General features: G+C 34.9%; 1 protein-coding gene across 1 annotated transcript in view; it reads left to right on the forward strand.

Moving 5' to 3' along the window:
• The window catches only part of LOC107678970 (calcium-dependent secretion activator 2-like), an 86,726-nt gene that overhangs the window by 47,991 nt on the left and 22,410 nt on the right, over nt 1-16,325 (forward strand). The window contains exons 12-17 of the mRNA XM_016474369.1: nt 3,714-3,815; nt 5,553-5,616; nt 5,714-5,837; nt 6,732-6,835; nt 7,732-7,740; nt 11,843-11,999. Coding sequence (XP_016329855.1) covers nt 3,714-3,815; nt 5,553-5,616; nt 5,714-5,837; nt 6,732-6,835; nt 7,732-7,740; nt 11,843-11,999 — 560 coding nt within the window. The remainder of the gene's footprint in view (nt 1-3,713; nt 3,816-5,552; nt 5,617-5,713; nt 5,838-6,731; nt 6,836-7,731; nt 7,741-11,842; nt 12,000-16,325) is intronic.

The following is a 16,325-nucleotide window of genomic DNA, read 5'->3' on the forward strand; positions in this document are numbered from 1 at the left end:
AGATGAGCAGGAACAGTTGATTCGCACGGCAGACATGGAGATCCAGATTTTGTGTTTGTTCGTTTGTTTTTAATATTCAACAGGCAAAGTTCTTCTGTATCTAAATGCAAAAATGTTCATAATTGTTTGAATAAAACAGACTACTGGGGAAAAAAATCTGAATATTTATCTTATGACCATCTTGAGACTATTTTAACAAAAGCAACAATAATATAATAATTGTAATAATAATAAGAATAATAATATATTTATTTATATATATAGGTCAATGGCCCTTGGCTTGGTATTGTTGGCAGAATTCGGCCCTCGGCAAAAACTAATTGAGGAACCCTGGTCTATATATGACTGTCTGTATATAGTCAGAAACATTAAAATCAATATAATAATTCTAGCCGAAATGATTTTAACTATGCTTTTTGCCCTAATATCAAGTCTTCTTTTGACAGACTCGATATATAAGTTAATTTTATTTATGAATTAACATTTGTTTTTTCATCAAATAGTTTTTTTAGAATAGCTGAATCTTATATAGGTATATAGGTATTTTTTTTCATCTATGTTAGCCAACTGTTTGACAAGCAGAATTTACAACCAAATGTCACTGAAAATTAAATGTTTTCGTTTTCTAAAGGCAAGAAACCACATGCACATGATCAACAAATGTAACATACAGTGATGTTCAATCATCTGGCCCCAAACTCTCTCACACCGGCCCCTTGCCAGCAGGCCGTCCTTACTGTAAATTACTTTACTGCAAAAGTGATGCCTTCCTTAGCAGACACCACTAATAATGCAGTGTTACGTAAGGTAGAATTGGATGTGTTTCAAGGATTCGTTTAGCATTAGTCAAGCCAATGGGAGGATGTGTGAATTGTGAGAGACTTAATTACTGACTAAAGTCGTAAGGCTTTGCTAATCGTTGGTTTGCTGATGTACTGGGAGCCACAAACGAGGATAGACTCGACGTTATAGAGCGATTCTCCCTCGTGCTAACAGTTCAATTCCCAGGCCTCTTGTTAGAAGCAGTTAAACTAAGAGGTCTTCCTTCAGAACTAATGAGCCTACACAGAACGGCAGACAAAGACACAGAGATTAAAGGGTCGATGTGGAGTTTATACACTCCTTCGCCTTTACCATAATGCAAAAAGGAGAATTTTTCTTTTCATTTGCAGGCGCTGATCTCTCTCTCTCCCCCCGCTCGCACACATACACGTCTTCTGCCACTCTTCACACCCTTTCTTTGTGTTCTCTCAGGATTAGCTGGCTCTTGTCAAAAAGAAAAGGCGGATTTCATTTAATGGAGAGAGGGATTTGAAGAACAGACAGGTTTACAAGTTGCCTTTACCTCTGCGTGTACGGAAAGCTCTCTCTACGGCGCTAAGCTGTGCCATTCAGAAAGTGTGCAGGGTTTGGATAGCGAGGCACAATGGCTTCTAACTAAACTGCCCATTGTCGACGGTTAAAAACGAACTTTAGAATGATTACTTTAGCTCTTAAAGTGCAATTGTGCAAAGCTTAGTGCTTGAACATATGCTGGCTACATTTGATTGTTGTACTGTAGTTATGTGGTATTGAGAGAAGCTATGCAGTTTAAATCTGTGACCATTTGGTAGGTAGGTAGGTAGGTAGGTAGATAGATAGATAGATAGATAGACAGACAGACAGACAGACAGACAGACATAGACAGACAGATAGATAGACAGACAGACAGACAGACATAGATAGACAGACAGACACAGATAGACAGACAGATAGATAGACAGACAGACAGACAGACATAGATAGACAGACAGACACAGATAGACAGACAGATAGATAGACAGACAGACAGACAGACAGACAGACATAGATAGATAGACAGACATAGATAGACAGACAGACAGACAGATAGATAGATAAATAGATAGACAGACAGACAGACAGACACCGATAGACAGACAGATAGATAGACAGACAGACAGACAGACAGACATAGACAGACAGACACAGATAGTCAGACAGACAGACACAGATAGACAGACAGACAGACACAGATAGATAGACAGACAGACAGACAGACAGACAGACAGACAGACAGACAGACAGACAGACAGACAGACAGACAGACAGACAGACAGACAGACAGACAGACAGACAGACAGACAGACAGACAGACAGACAGACAGACAGACAGACAGACAGACAGACAGACAGACAGACAGACAGACAGACAGACAGACAGACAGACAGACAGACAGACAGACAGACAGACAGACAGACAGACAGACAGACAGACAGACAGACAGACAGACAGACAGACAGACAGACAGACAGACAGACAGACAGACAGACAGACATAGACAGACAGACACAGACAGACAGACAGATAGATAGATAGATAGATAGACAGACAGACAGACAGAATTATTTGATTATTATTAATCTTATTAAATATTATTTGATTCTATTTTATTTAATTAGTTGTTGAATAATTTATCTTTATATTATTTTGAATAAACATCTTGATCTTATATCTTTAACATTATTCAAACAAATATTAATGAATAAACTAAATTTTGAAGAGACTATTTAAAATAACTGTTTTCTATTTGAATATATTGTAAAATGTAATTTATTCCTGTGATTTCAAAGCTGAATTCTTTGCATCATTACTCCAGTCACATGATGCTTCAGAAATCATTCGAATATACTGATTTGCTGTTCAAGAAACATTTTTTATCATCATTTTTTATTTCTTACTTAAATTTACTTTTGACTGGTACTATATTATTTATTTTTATTTTATTTTTTCAGAGATTAGACATTATTCAAAAGTTTTATTTTTATTTATTATGAATATATATATATATATAATATATATAAGATTTAACCATTTTTAATATCTTCTGATGTTAAACGTTAAAAGTTACATAAAATATTAAATTGAAATATATATTTGAGACTGTAAATTATTCAAATAATTGCATTCAAAATAAAATGATTATAACATTTAGAAGATTAGAAATAAGTTCATTCAAAATTAAGTCAATTCTATTTTTCAAGATTATTTGATATTTTTTAAATTCTATTCTATATTATTCTATTTTATTTAATTAGTTGTTGAATAATTTTATTTTATAATCTTTATTTGGTTGAATAATCTTTATTTTATTTTGAATAAACAGCTTGATAATCTTATATCTGAAACAATAGTTTTATTTAAAATAAAAATAAAATAATATTAAAGAGACATTATTCGAATAAAAAGTTTTTTTTATTTCATATTTTTTACTATGGATATATATATATATATATATATACAGACACATACACAGTGTACAGTACACATACACACACTGTATCATAGAAAATCATATAAATCATATACATATGAATACAAATCATTTAAAATGGTGCTTTATTTGAATAATTTGTTGAATTTTAATTTTAAGATAATTCCAATTGCTTCCCATCTTGCATTACCTTAATGCGATTCACAAAGGATACATTTATTTGTATAGTCTTTTATTTAAGGGTTTTGGATTGTGAAACCCTTCAATGTGAGTCGAAGCATTGTTCAGTTGTGCTGAAATATTTGTGAAACTTGACAATTATCTTTGAGAAATCTTTTGATTATGAGGTTGAAGCACAGGATTCAAGGGCAGTTGGAATTAATGAACAGGTGTTGTAAAGAATTAAGAAGAACATTGAATGTTTGCTTGTTGTTTTGGCAGACCGGACGGCATGGGCACAGTGACAGAACAGGAGAAGGAGGAGTTTGAGGAGATCAGGAGCAGACTGCTGACTTTACTGGAGAAGCAGATCACACATTTCAGGTAGAACAAGCTCCCACGTCCACTTCTGCCCTGAAATAGAGAAATAGCAATGGAAAAATCAATGCAAAAATATAAATAATAGCTAACTATACACATTATAGAGTTTTATACAATATAGATGATTTCAAAGCAGCTTCTTGACAGAGAGTTGTCATTATCCAGCTCCATTCAGTTTAAGTTCAAGTTCTCTTCCAATAGTGTTCTTGCAGTCAATTTGATAATATTATTGAATATTAAAGGAATAGCTCACCCAAAAATGAAACTTTGCTGAAAACGTATTTACCCTTGGACCATCCACGATACAGATGAGTTTGTTTCTTCATGTGAACTGATGTGGAGAAATGTAGCACTACATCACTTGCTCACCAATGGGTCCTCTGCAGTGAATGGGTGCCGTCAGAATGAGAGTCCAAACAGCTGATAAAAACATCACAATAATCCACACCACTCCAGCCCATCAGTTCATGTCTTGTGAAGTGAAAAGCTGCATGTTTATAATAAATAAAGAACCTAACTGACCATCAAGACATTTTTACTTCAATAATATCGCTTTCTCCAGTGAAAAAGCTGTTTTGTCTGAATCAGGAGAGAAATATGCACAGATGAAGCACCGTTTACAAGCCAAAACATTTCTAAACAAAAATGTTGGTGGATTTTGATATGAGAGGACAAAAGTAGATGAATTTTTTCACTGGAGGAAGCATTATTATTGATTATGGACTATTATCTTGGCCAGAATCGCTAGTTTAAAGTTAAAAAATGATAACAATAGATTTGTTTCTTACAAACACACAGCTTTTCACTTCACAAGATGTTAATTGATTGACTGGGAGTGGTGTGGATTATTGTGATGTTTTTATCAGCTGTTTGGACTCTCATTCTGACGGCACCCATTCACTGCAGAGGATCCATTGGTGAGCAAGTGATGTAAAGCTAAATTCCTCCAAATCAGTTACGATGAACAAACAAACTCATCTACATCCTGGATGGCCTGAGTGTGAGTGCATTTTTAGCAAATATTCATTTGTGGGTAAACCATTCCTTTAAGCATTGTTTTAAACATCAATCTTGTAATTACAATGTAATAACTGGTTCCTGTATCCAAATCAGTTGATAACCCCTGTATAACATCTCAGTGGACCGTTTACTCATTTACCACACCCCCTCCTGATGGGTCCTCGTTTTGAAGCGACCTCCCGCTGGCCCTCCTGTAGCGTACTGGAAACACTAGTAAAGAGGGTTTTAGTCTTGCGGTTGCAGCGACACTGAATAACCAGCTAAAACCACTCAAACAAAAGCTACGAACAACATCTTGGATTATGCAAATGGACAAGGCCGGTGCGGGCGTGCCGGGGATTAAGCACGGTGCCCAACCCAAGCTGATTAGAGCTTGTTGAGTTACTTGATAAGTGTGCCTCTTGCCCCGTACGCACGGAAAAAAACACACTGAGGGCCGTTCGGGGGGCAATTTCACACCTGTGGTGTGAGGTCTCCATGAGAAGCACTTCCCTTTGGCCTTCATTCATCCCTCCTGGCATTGTCCGTGCGCACGCTGACACCTGTCCCTCCTCGACAGGCTTTGGAAAACATCTCTATTTAAGAGATGTAATTATTGTCCCATGATAGCTGAGAAACAGCAGTCTGTGACTGACTCCTTCAGTTTGCGCTCCGTATTCTTTCTTTTTAAGCCGTCAGTTAATTACCACTCGAGTTTTACCTTTGTCTTCTTGCCTGTAGGTACTGTTTCCCCTTCGGGCGACCGGAGGGGGCTCTTAAAGCCACGCTCTCTCTTCTGGAAAGGGTGAGTGTCTGCCAATTAACTGTGCATGCTTTGCATCTTATATCAATGTCTTGTGTGTAGTAGCTTGTGATAAAAAACTTAAAGCGTAATTTCATAGGTTCTGATGAAAGACATCACCACGCCGGTCCCACCTGAGGAGATGCGTAAGATAGTTCAGAAGTGCCTGGAAAAAGCTGCGCTCATCAATTACTCCCAGCTGACTGAATACGCCCAGATTGAAGGTTTCTCACTGAATACTTTTCAGGGCTCAACAGTAAGGCTTTTTTTTTTTTTGCTGGCCCTGTCAGATATGAAAATCCAGAACACCTGCCGGTGTTTTCAGTAGCTCCAGTACAAAAACATACACTAATGTTCAAAAGAAATGAGTACTTTTATTCAGCAAGGATGCAATAAATATATTAAAAGTGACAGCAAAAAATGTATAATGTTACAAAAGATTTGTGTTTCAAAAAAATGCTGTTCTTTTGAACTTTATATTCATCAAAGAATATAATACTTTTTTTAATATTTAAAATATTATTAAAAATGTTTTTGACATTTATTCCACATCACAGGAATAAATTACATTTTTAAATATATTACAATACAATATTACAATTGTATTACAATAAAATATTACAATATATTACAATAAAATATATATGTATATATATTACACACATTATAATATATATTTTAAATATTATTAAACATGTTTCTGACCATTTTTCATCAAATTTAAAGGTTTCTTTTCAAAGAAAATGTGCAATAATAGCTGTAAATTATACAGTTAATATAATACAGGAAACTCAGTGGCAGCAGTTAATCCATAAACATTTACATAGCAAAACATACTACCAAGAATATCACAAATAAACTTAATTAAGTGTGTGTGCTGTCTCAAAATGTGAAGTTTAGTCAACTTGAAATGTGCAGTTGTCTTAACTGACAGCAAGTTAAATCCAGAGAAGTTTTAAACGTAAACTTAAAATTGTGATCGTTTATTGTCAAAATGAGTGTAGCTGACAAAGTCCTTATTGTTGAGCCCTTTTGATACATTGCTTTATGATCTCAACCTATAAACATGTTTGGAGTGGTTGACAACTAGTGTGAATGTTGTGATGCCTGTGTTTCAGCAGACAGCGGTCAGGCGTCTCCCGAGAGAAGGCTGGAGGATATGATCAGACTAGGAGAGTTGTGTATGGAAGTGTTACAACAGAACGACGAGCATCACTCTGAGGTAAAACCCACAGAAAACCCATCTCTTCATAAAGACTGGCTAACGGTGGCGTGTTGTCTCAGTCCAAACTAGTTCCTGCTGAGAAAGCCTTCATTTAGTCTTTGTATCAATGCTTTTTCTCATATTCAATATCCAACGCAATATTCCGCACCAGCAGCATTGATCTTGTGACGTCTCTTTACAACATATGTTCAAAGAAGCCTTCAGTCACGTAGACAGAGAATCAATCTTTGTTTATCATCAGGCCTTTTGGCGTTGCATGTTGCTCCAGAAGGTATTGCATGATCATTTCAGAGCAGACTCGTGATCATTTACCGTCTCGCTGTCCATTTACTTTGCCGCGTTGCCATAACAGCTGTTAGCGAGTGACAGCTTAGCCGTCCAATGCCAGCTCATAGTAGTGGCGCAGGAAAACAACGCCCACGGCCCATCTGCACAGGGCCAGCGCCCGCTAACGCTCTCACATCAACATTCAAAAAATACAAGATCGAAGGAAAGCGATCAATCCTAGGTGTTCAGGCTTCGCTAACAGGGATGTGATAGTTTGCTAAATAAAAATGTGAATGCAGACATCTGCTCGCGGGCTATTTTTAGTCCTCAAGCTTCCAACAGCTGTCACAGACAACAGAGACAATGATGCCAAAACGCTTGTGCCTAACAAGACAAATGTCCCACATGCTGTCACTAAGGAAACATCAAGGTGTGTGCGTGGTGCGCTCACGTCTACATTAGTGAAATAATGTTCACTTGCAATTTGTAAAACATTGTCTCATAGTGTGTACTGCGTTTTCAGTGTTCGAATGCATATGTTGAATACGCATGAAGACGGCAAAATGTTTTTCTATCTGATATTTCTCTCTTTCTCTCTTCCGCTCCTGTGTTTGTAAATGCATTAGGGAAGAGAGGTAAGAATCTTATATTTCACTCTTATGTTGTGTTGTGTTGTGTTGTGTTGTGCTGTCATTAGCAAGAAATACACGGCGGCTTCTCTTTTGGACAGCCCCATTTATTTTATCAGTTATGATTTTACAAGCAGATTGGATATGGATGTAAGATTTTGTTTAATACATTTATTCAGCGAGGATGCATTAAATTAATCAAAAGGGACAGTAAAGACATTTACAATGTTACAAAATATGTCTACTTCAAATAAACTTATATTCATCAAGGAATCCTGAAAAATGTAACATGGTTTCCACGGAAATATTAAGCAGCACGATTATTATCAATGTTGTTTTAAACATTGATAATAAGAAGAAATGTTTCTTGGACAGCAAATCAGCATAATAGAATGATTTCTGAAGGATAATGAGACACTGAAGACTGGAGTAATGATGCTGAAAATTCAGCTTTGCATCACAGGAATAAATTACATTTTACTATAATATATATAATATAAAACATTATTCTAAATTGCAATATTTAACATTTTTACTGTATTGTTGATTAAATCTTTTTAAACCCCAAACCTTTGGGGTTTTTTTCTTCAGAAATTCAGTTATTTTATATTAATATAGAATACATAAAACGTGTAATGTTTATATTAATAGGTTATGCATTAACGCATTATTTATATTTAGTATATATATTTAGTTATTTTATATTTCCAAAATATTTATATTAATGTGATGCAGTATTTATATTTAATATAAATAATACTCAATTGCATACAAATGCAAAAAATCGCATGCAATCCAGGCTGAGATTGTTAGGAAATCCTTTAAATGAAGATGGTTTGGTTGTATATGCTAATTATTAACTGTGGATATTATAACATGAGTAAGAATAAATGTATATATGTAGTTTGTGTTAGAACCTCTCTGCAAATATAAATTTGAACCTTTGTACACAATTATTAGCGAATGAGACTCGCTCTTTTTTATTGTATCTTCATGAAAGGACATAAGATAACAATGTCAATAACATAATTAGTGAAATAAAACGCTGTGATGTGCACTGTGCGAAACATATTTTCCAGGTTGACTAGTTGTTTGACAGTTTAACTCACAACTAGCCAACAATCCAGACACATTCATCGAAGCAACAAAAAAAGAGTTGAGTTATTAAAAATATATTTTTTAGCTTTAATGGGGAAGGAGTTTTTAGTATGTTTTAGATTAAAACAGATACAGCAGTGAATGACTCCTTTTGCTGTTTGTCAGCTCGACGCCATACAAAACCTGTCTCTGAAAGCCCTGAAGACAAGCTCCCTCAAGGCCAGTGACTGTAAAACATTAAGTCAGACAAGAGTGACGTTCACACACACACACACACACACACACACACGAATATCCGTACACAATAGCACCCTTCAATAAGTCAGCATTCTCCTCTCCACCGTATTATTCTTCGCTGTGACTGATTGCACTTTTATCCCCATTGCTCGACACCGACCGCTTTGGACGGAAAGTTCTTGGCTCGCGCGCCAGCGTAAAGAATACAAGACAACATGGACAGGCTTTTTTTGACGCTCTCAATTAAGGTAGCTACAGCCGTCCCCAGGAATCAGCCTGTGGAAGAATGCAAAGAGAGAAATGCATTGATAGACTTGGATCTTTTCACACTGTAAAAAGTAATGAGTTGAACTTACTTGGAAAACCTGTGGAAACTGATTGCCTCAAATTTCTCAAGCAAATTAGTTTATAATTTTTGAGTTAATAAAACTCACTGTAACTTTGTATAGGTAACTTGTGTATATGTATAGGTTACCAGAAAACTTGAGTGTTGCTAACTCCTCGCTTTTCTTAAGTAGATTCAATTATTACTTTTTACAGTGAGAAGGTCCTTCAATGCACATACTGGCAGACAATAAAGAGCTCGACACAATGTAGGAGGACGCCACTGAATTTTTCCCTTTTCTCAGGAGAATTCAGAAGGATTTATGGGTTCTGGTCTGCTGCAGTCCACCATAAAAGACACGTGGATGGCTAATTGTCCTTTTTTGAACTTAACCTTTAACCTTTCTAATACGGTACCCTTTTCCAGATGTGGAACGGTTTAAAAATCAACAGACTTGATTTTATGTGCATGTGATTGTTACCTTCCACATTTAAATACGTTGGATGTTTATTTATGTAAAAGAGGTTGAAATTGATAGTCAAATGTCATTTCCATTTTTTCAGATGGCCTTAATCATCTGTTTCCCGTATTATAAACTACACTGGGGGGGAAATGGTTTTTGCTAGTAATTAACACATAAAATGAATTTAACAACATTTTGAAGTAGAAAGACTAAAGTAGTATTTTCTTCTAAGACATACTCCAATTATTTTATTTTATTGTTTTATATATTAACTATATTCTGGTCCCTAAGTATGGAAAATCCCTTCTTTAGTGGAAAATTGCATTCCAATTTAAAGTTGCTCTGCAAAATTTTGCAGGCGAAATCCAGTCATTTCAGTTGGATTCTGCATAGTCAGAAATAGAAAACATTTGATGTTTAACTTAATGTGTTACTTGCCATTTCTTTGTAATTTATTAAATGTAATACCAATTTCATAGTGAAAAATTGATTCAAAGTAAATCATAAACTTTGAATAAAACTTTTTTAGAAAAATACTACCTTTAGTACTAGCACAACTTTAGTACTAAATGTTAAGTACTTTAGTAACTTTAGTACTTTAGTACTGTATGATTTTTTTTTTTCATGTAGCACAAATAATGCTTGATGAGTTCAAAGTATAATACTTAAAGTTAGAGGTTTGTACAACTGTGTACATGCATGGTGTTTAGAAGTAACACTTTACAAAACCAAGCAAGCATGCAGGCACAGAAGCAACCTTCCATTCTCTCTGTATTTATCTCCATCTTTGTGTGCTTCTTTTCAAGGTCGCGTCATTGTATTGCTTGACTTCTACATGCTTTAGTTTCATCATTTCCATGTTTTATCATGCTTTGTTGTCAGTATCAGAGTGTTGTGTACCATGTTTAGCTCACAGTATTGTCTCTGTTGTTATACGTTGCCGTTTGGCATTATTGTTTGTGATTGTGTGTTTGCACATGTATAGAATATGTAGCATATTTCTAATAGTTTACATGTTAATGGGTGATTCTGTTCTTATAAGGGGAAACTTTGTCCATTATTATGATTGTAAGAATGCATTTATAAAAACATCTCAGTTTTTAAAGAGATAGATAGATAGATAGATAGATAGATAGATAGATAGATAGATAGATAGATAGATAGATAGATAGAGACTTGTTTTCACAAGTCAAAGACTTCCCTGGTTTTTGCAAAAACCTGAAAAAATAAATAAATAAAAAATAATAATTACCAAAATGTACTTATCAAGGCAAGGATCAGATCTTTGTTCCAGGGAGGGTTATTATCATTAACTAAAACTAAACCCATTAAAAATTGTGACATTGAAATAAACATTGAAACAACATAAACTAATAAATAAATAAATTACAAAATAAACTATTATTTTATTTCAGCTATTTGCAAAGGTAGCATTTCTCATTTTCATTTAGTTTAATATGAAGTACTAAAATAACTAAAACTAATTAATAAATATTAATAAATCAAAGAAATATTTAAAAATATCCAATGAAAATGACAAAAACACAAGGACAAACAAAATTACTGAAACTTCATCTAAACTTTCCGTGTCACCATTTCCACAGAAATATTAAACAGCACAATAGTTTTTAACATTGATAATAATAATAATAAATGTTTCTTGAGCACCAAATCAGCATATTAGATTGATTTCTGAAGGATCATGTGACATTTTCTGGCAACAGAAAATATGAAAATAAAATCAATTAAAAATACTAACTATAATAATAAAACTATAATAGCATATCAATGATAATAAAATAACCTGATAAAGGTTTAATATAGACAAAACAAATCAAAAGTGTCCCTAGAACATTTTAATAGTCTAAAGAACCTTTTTCCACTATAAAGAACCTTTTGTGGAATGAAAAAGTTCCATGGATGGTAAAGGTTATTTGTGGAACCATTGATGCCAATTTTTAAGAGTGTATGTCTGTATTTCGCAGGCCTTCTCCTGGTGGCCAGAGGCGATGGGGGAGCACGCCGAGACCTTCCTGTCTCTGTACACGGTGGACATGGACGCAGCATTGGCTGTCCAGCCGCAGGACTCCTGGGATAGTTTCCCCCTCTTTCAGCTGCTCAACAACTTCCTCCGAACTGACCGTGTGTAGTGTTTACCTTTCTTTCTCATTCTTTCTCCCCCCCCCTTCTGCTCCCGTTTGTCCAAAGTTCTGCTCGCATGTTCTCACCATTAAGCGCACTACTTAGCACCAGTATCGCTTTGGAAAACAATACTTGTTAGGCGAGCAGGTTAACATGCTGTGCTCTGTTATTGTTAACATGCTAATTAGATATACAGTGTGATCGGTTAGCGACACTGGAGGGGAAATTATCTCCATGTCACCTCAATTCTGGACGTTTTTGCAAATCCCAGAGTGTCCGACATACCCTGAGCACCGGTGTCTCTCGTAATCAACAAGAAATTTCCCGTGAAACAGTTTTGAGTACTTCACAACATGAAGTTAATTGTACAAGGAGCTTTTGGTCTATTGATAGAACAGCATCTAGAGCCAAGTTGAAGTTACAAAGATTGTTTTGCATGACTGGGACATTTGCGACGGTGATAAAGAGATTTGCTTTACTGTCTCGTTCAAACAGCAGTTGATTTGGAATAGATACGGTCGGTTATCTAGGGAGCATGACAATGGAAATGGCAGCCTCTAATAACACAGACAGTTGGCAAAAAGATATAGGGAACTCCCACACTGTTTCATATATGAACTTACTTGTAGAAGATCCAGTCGTATTGCTTTCCTCTGCCCTGTTCTCACTAAATTCATCTCAGTAAATTCATCTTTTTTATTCTTAAAGGTAGAATTATAATGAGCAAAGCCTGTTGGCGAACATGTTGAACATTTCTGATTTTTTTTTTTTTTAATTGCCTGTTAAAATTGGCAGATTTAAAGGGATAGTTCACCCAAAAAGGTTATCTGCTTACCCCCAGGGCATCCAAGATGTAGGTGACTTTGTTTCTTCAGTAGAACACGTAGAACACTTTTTAACTCAAACCGTTGCAGTCTGTCAGTCATATAGAGATAGGTGGCGGTAATGCACTTATAAGTCTGCGATCTTCCGTAAAGCAAGAAGAAGAAGACAACGCATCAAGCCGGCTGTTTGTTTTTACTCAAAGCCATGATTCCCATTCACTTCCATTATATGACTGACAGACTGCAACGGTTTGAGTTAAAAATCTTCGTTTGTGTTCTACTGAAGAAACAAAGTCACCTACATCTTGGATGCCCTGGGGGTAAGCAGATAAACATAAAATGTTAATTTTTGGGTGAACTATCCCTTTAAGGGAATAATTCACCCAGAAATGAATATTTTGTCATTTACTCAACCTTTATGTTGTTTCAAACTAATGACTGACAGAGAGATGCTCACGCTGCTCTTTTCCATTTAAAAAAAAAAAAATATGAAAATCACTTAAACATGACAGAAAAGTATCATAAAAATAATACAAGCACTTCTGAAACAATATAATAGCCATACAATAATTACTACTACGTGATTTAATTAATACTTTTATTCAGCAAGGATGCATTAAATTGATTAAAAGGGACAGTAAAGCCATTTATAATGCCACAAAGATTTGATTTCAAATAAATGCTGTTCTTTTGAACTTTATATTCATCAAAGAATCATAAAAAATCACAGAAATATTAAACAGCACAATTGTTTTTAACATTGATAGTAATAAGAAATGTTTCTTGATCATCAAATCAGCATATTAGAATGATTTCTGAAGGGTCATGTGACACTGAAGACTGGAGTAATGATGCTGAAACTTCAGATTTGATAACAGGAATTAATTTCATTTTAAAATATATTCAAATAAAAGACAGTTATTTAAAATTGTAATAATATTTCAAATTTTTACTGTACTTTTGAACAAATAATTGCAGCCTTGGTGATTTTTTTTGTGTGTGTATGTGTGAACAATGACAGAATATTGAATCATTTCTCTGGTTCATCATGGCACAGTGTCATTATCAGGAGGATATCTAATAATTATTCATGAAGTACATGTGAAATATTTCTGAAAAAATTAGACACAAAAGTTAAAAATGCTCATTGAGCAATATAAAAAGGAATTACATTTTATCCAAACATTTAGAGACTAAAATGTGATGAATTTCTTAGCCGAATGAGATCAAATTCAAATTGCCTAAATAATGTGGTATTATTTGGGACAATTAAAATAGCTGCACAAAAATCTCCATGCTACCTTGACTTTTTAAAATTTTTCTTGACAATTCCATTATTTAGAGTATATACTGTACATCTTAATTTGGCTCTGAATTCATCAGACGTTAAGCCTTAGAGCAACCAAATGAGAGTCGTAGGTAGCAGATAACACTGTAGCATATTCCAAATTAAATCTCTCATTTTCCTGATTAGTTTCAGTTGTGCGTGCTTTTTACAGTTTTGAGTGTGTGCACATGACAAAACAAATTGTGACATTGACACTAAATGCTCAAATGAGTTTCATCATTGTTAAATGGTTGGGAAATGAGCTCAAACACCCACGAGAGTAAAAAGGCTAGTGTTAATGATGAAGAACAGAGAGAGGGGAATTACAATTAATGATGCCTGAGGAGACATGAATCTCTTTCTCTTTCTCTCGCTCTCTGTCAGACCCCCATTTCCTTCTAAGTGCTTTGTGTAATGATTGAGGTGGATCAGACACATGAGTGTTATATTTAACAAATAGTGGACAATACCCGTCCCCAACAAGCAAAACACGTGGTAGGAAGAACCAGGCCTCTGGTTACCATGGTAACAAAGACACACATCGAGATAAGATTGTTTTACAACTCAAAGCAATGTAGAGTTTTCACTCTAAATTCACTTTGAAACAGACATGTACCCAATTTTCCCCATCTCATTATTTTTAGTGTTTTGCTTATGTATTGATACGAACTCTTTTAAATGAACATTTTAGAATTGCACACTATTGTTAACAGAGATCACGGGTATGCCATGTTTGGCATCTTTCGGCTGCATTTTTAATGGTCTAAAGGTTCATTTATATTATATGTCGATACCAATGGAAGGTACACAGCAAAATCCCCCGAGTTAAATTAACTCTGCTCAGAGTACATATTGTCCCAATCTACAGAATCATATGACCCCTTTAAAGTAACACTGAAGCCGAGTTACTATTGTTGAGGATTATGTGATATGTTTTCATGTCTAAAAGCCTGAGCAGTAGTTGTTCATCTTCAGCATTGTTAACAGCGGGTTTTCTTTACTAATGCTCACTCATCAATTAATTAATTGCTTAATTATCCCATTAACTTTAACTCGGCTTCAGTGTTACTTTAACACTCTGTAGATTGGGACAATATGTACTCTGAGCAGAGTTGATTTAACTCTGGGGATTTTGCTGTGTATTGGTGTTACCAGAGTAGCTTTAAGGATTCAACTATATTTGATTGAGAATTTACTGTTTGATAACTTTATTCGGTTTCTGTATATTTCCTACTTGCTGAAGGGCACAGTTTTGACATTTATTATAAAGGGTTTATGTGAAGATTGTTTTAAGTTCACTTAAATTAGAAGTTATTTTTTAAAGTCTAGTAAATGTTAAGATTGATAGCTCTCAATTATACTGTAATTGAATGGCTATAGTCAATGGTTAAATATTAGGGGGGAAAAGAACAACCTAGAGACATCAGTAGTATTGGTATCAGTGTTACTCGCCTTAAAAGGTGAAAAAGTCATAAAAAAAGATGCCACTAAACAAATATTAAAAAATATACTGTCTTTATGTAGTTTCTACATTAACTTGAAGATTGAATGTGAAATGATTGCAATATAAAAGTATATTTAAAAACTTTAATGTTAGGTGGGGTTAATCTCAATTAATTTCAGAAAAAAATGTCATTTATGTGCAAATGAGCAGCTCCACAACACAATGAAACCATGTTTACATGATATTCGGAAATCATTCCAATTGTTATGCAAATAAATTCACTAATTTGTTTCATTAGTTTAGTTCATTGTTTTTCAACACCATAAAAAACAGTATATTTTACATTACATTACATTTAGATTATTAATTTATTAAAGGTGACATATCATGAAAATCTTACTTTTCCAGGTTTTAAGTGCTATAATCAGGCCCTCGGTACATCTACCAACCAAGGAAACGTGAAAAAGATTAACCCAGTAACTTTGTTTTGGGAAGCCTTTTTCTGCAAGCGTCTCAGAAAATTAGCGCGTCTGATTTCGCTCCCTTGGTGACGTGGCAAAGGGATCTCATTATAATATTACTGCCCCTTAATCTGTAAGTTTCCACCCACGGCGCCGTCATTTTGAGTTCGCAAGCGACAACGGTGTACCAGTTTTAATGCCATGGTGAAAGTTTGAGCAAAACATGCTAACTGTTCTGTCTTTGGCTGCACAGACGAGCACAGAACACTG

The sequence above is a fragment of the Sinocyclocheilus anshuiensis genome, unplaced genomic scaffold, assembly GCF_001515605.1.
Source record: "Sinocyclocheilus anshuiensis isolate Anshui unplaced genomic scaffold, SAMN03320099.WGS_v1.1 scaffold2044, whole genome shotgun sequence".
Lineage (NCBI taxonomy): Eukaryota > Metazoa > Chordata > Actinopteri > Cypriniformes > Cyprinidae > Sinocyclocheilus > Sinocyclocheilus anshuiensis.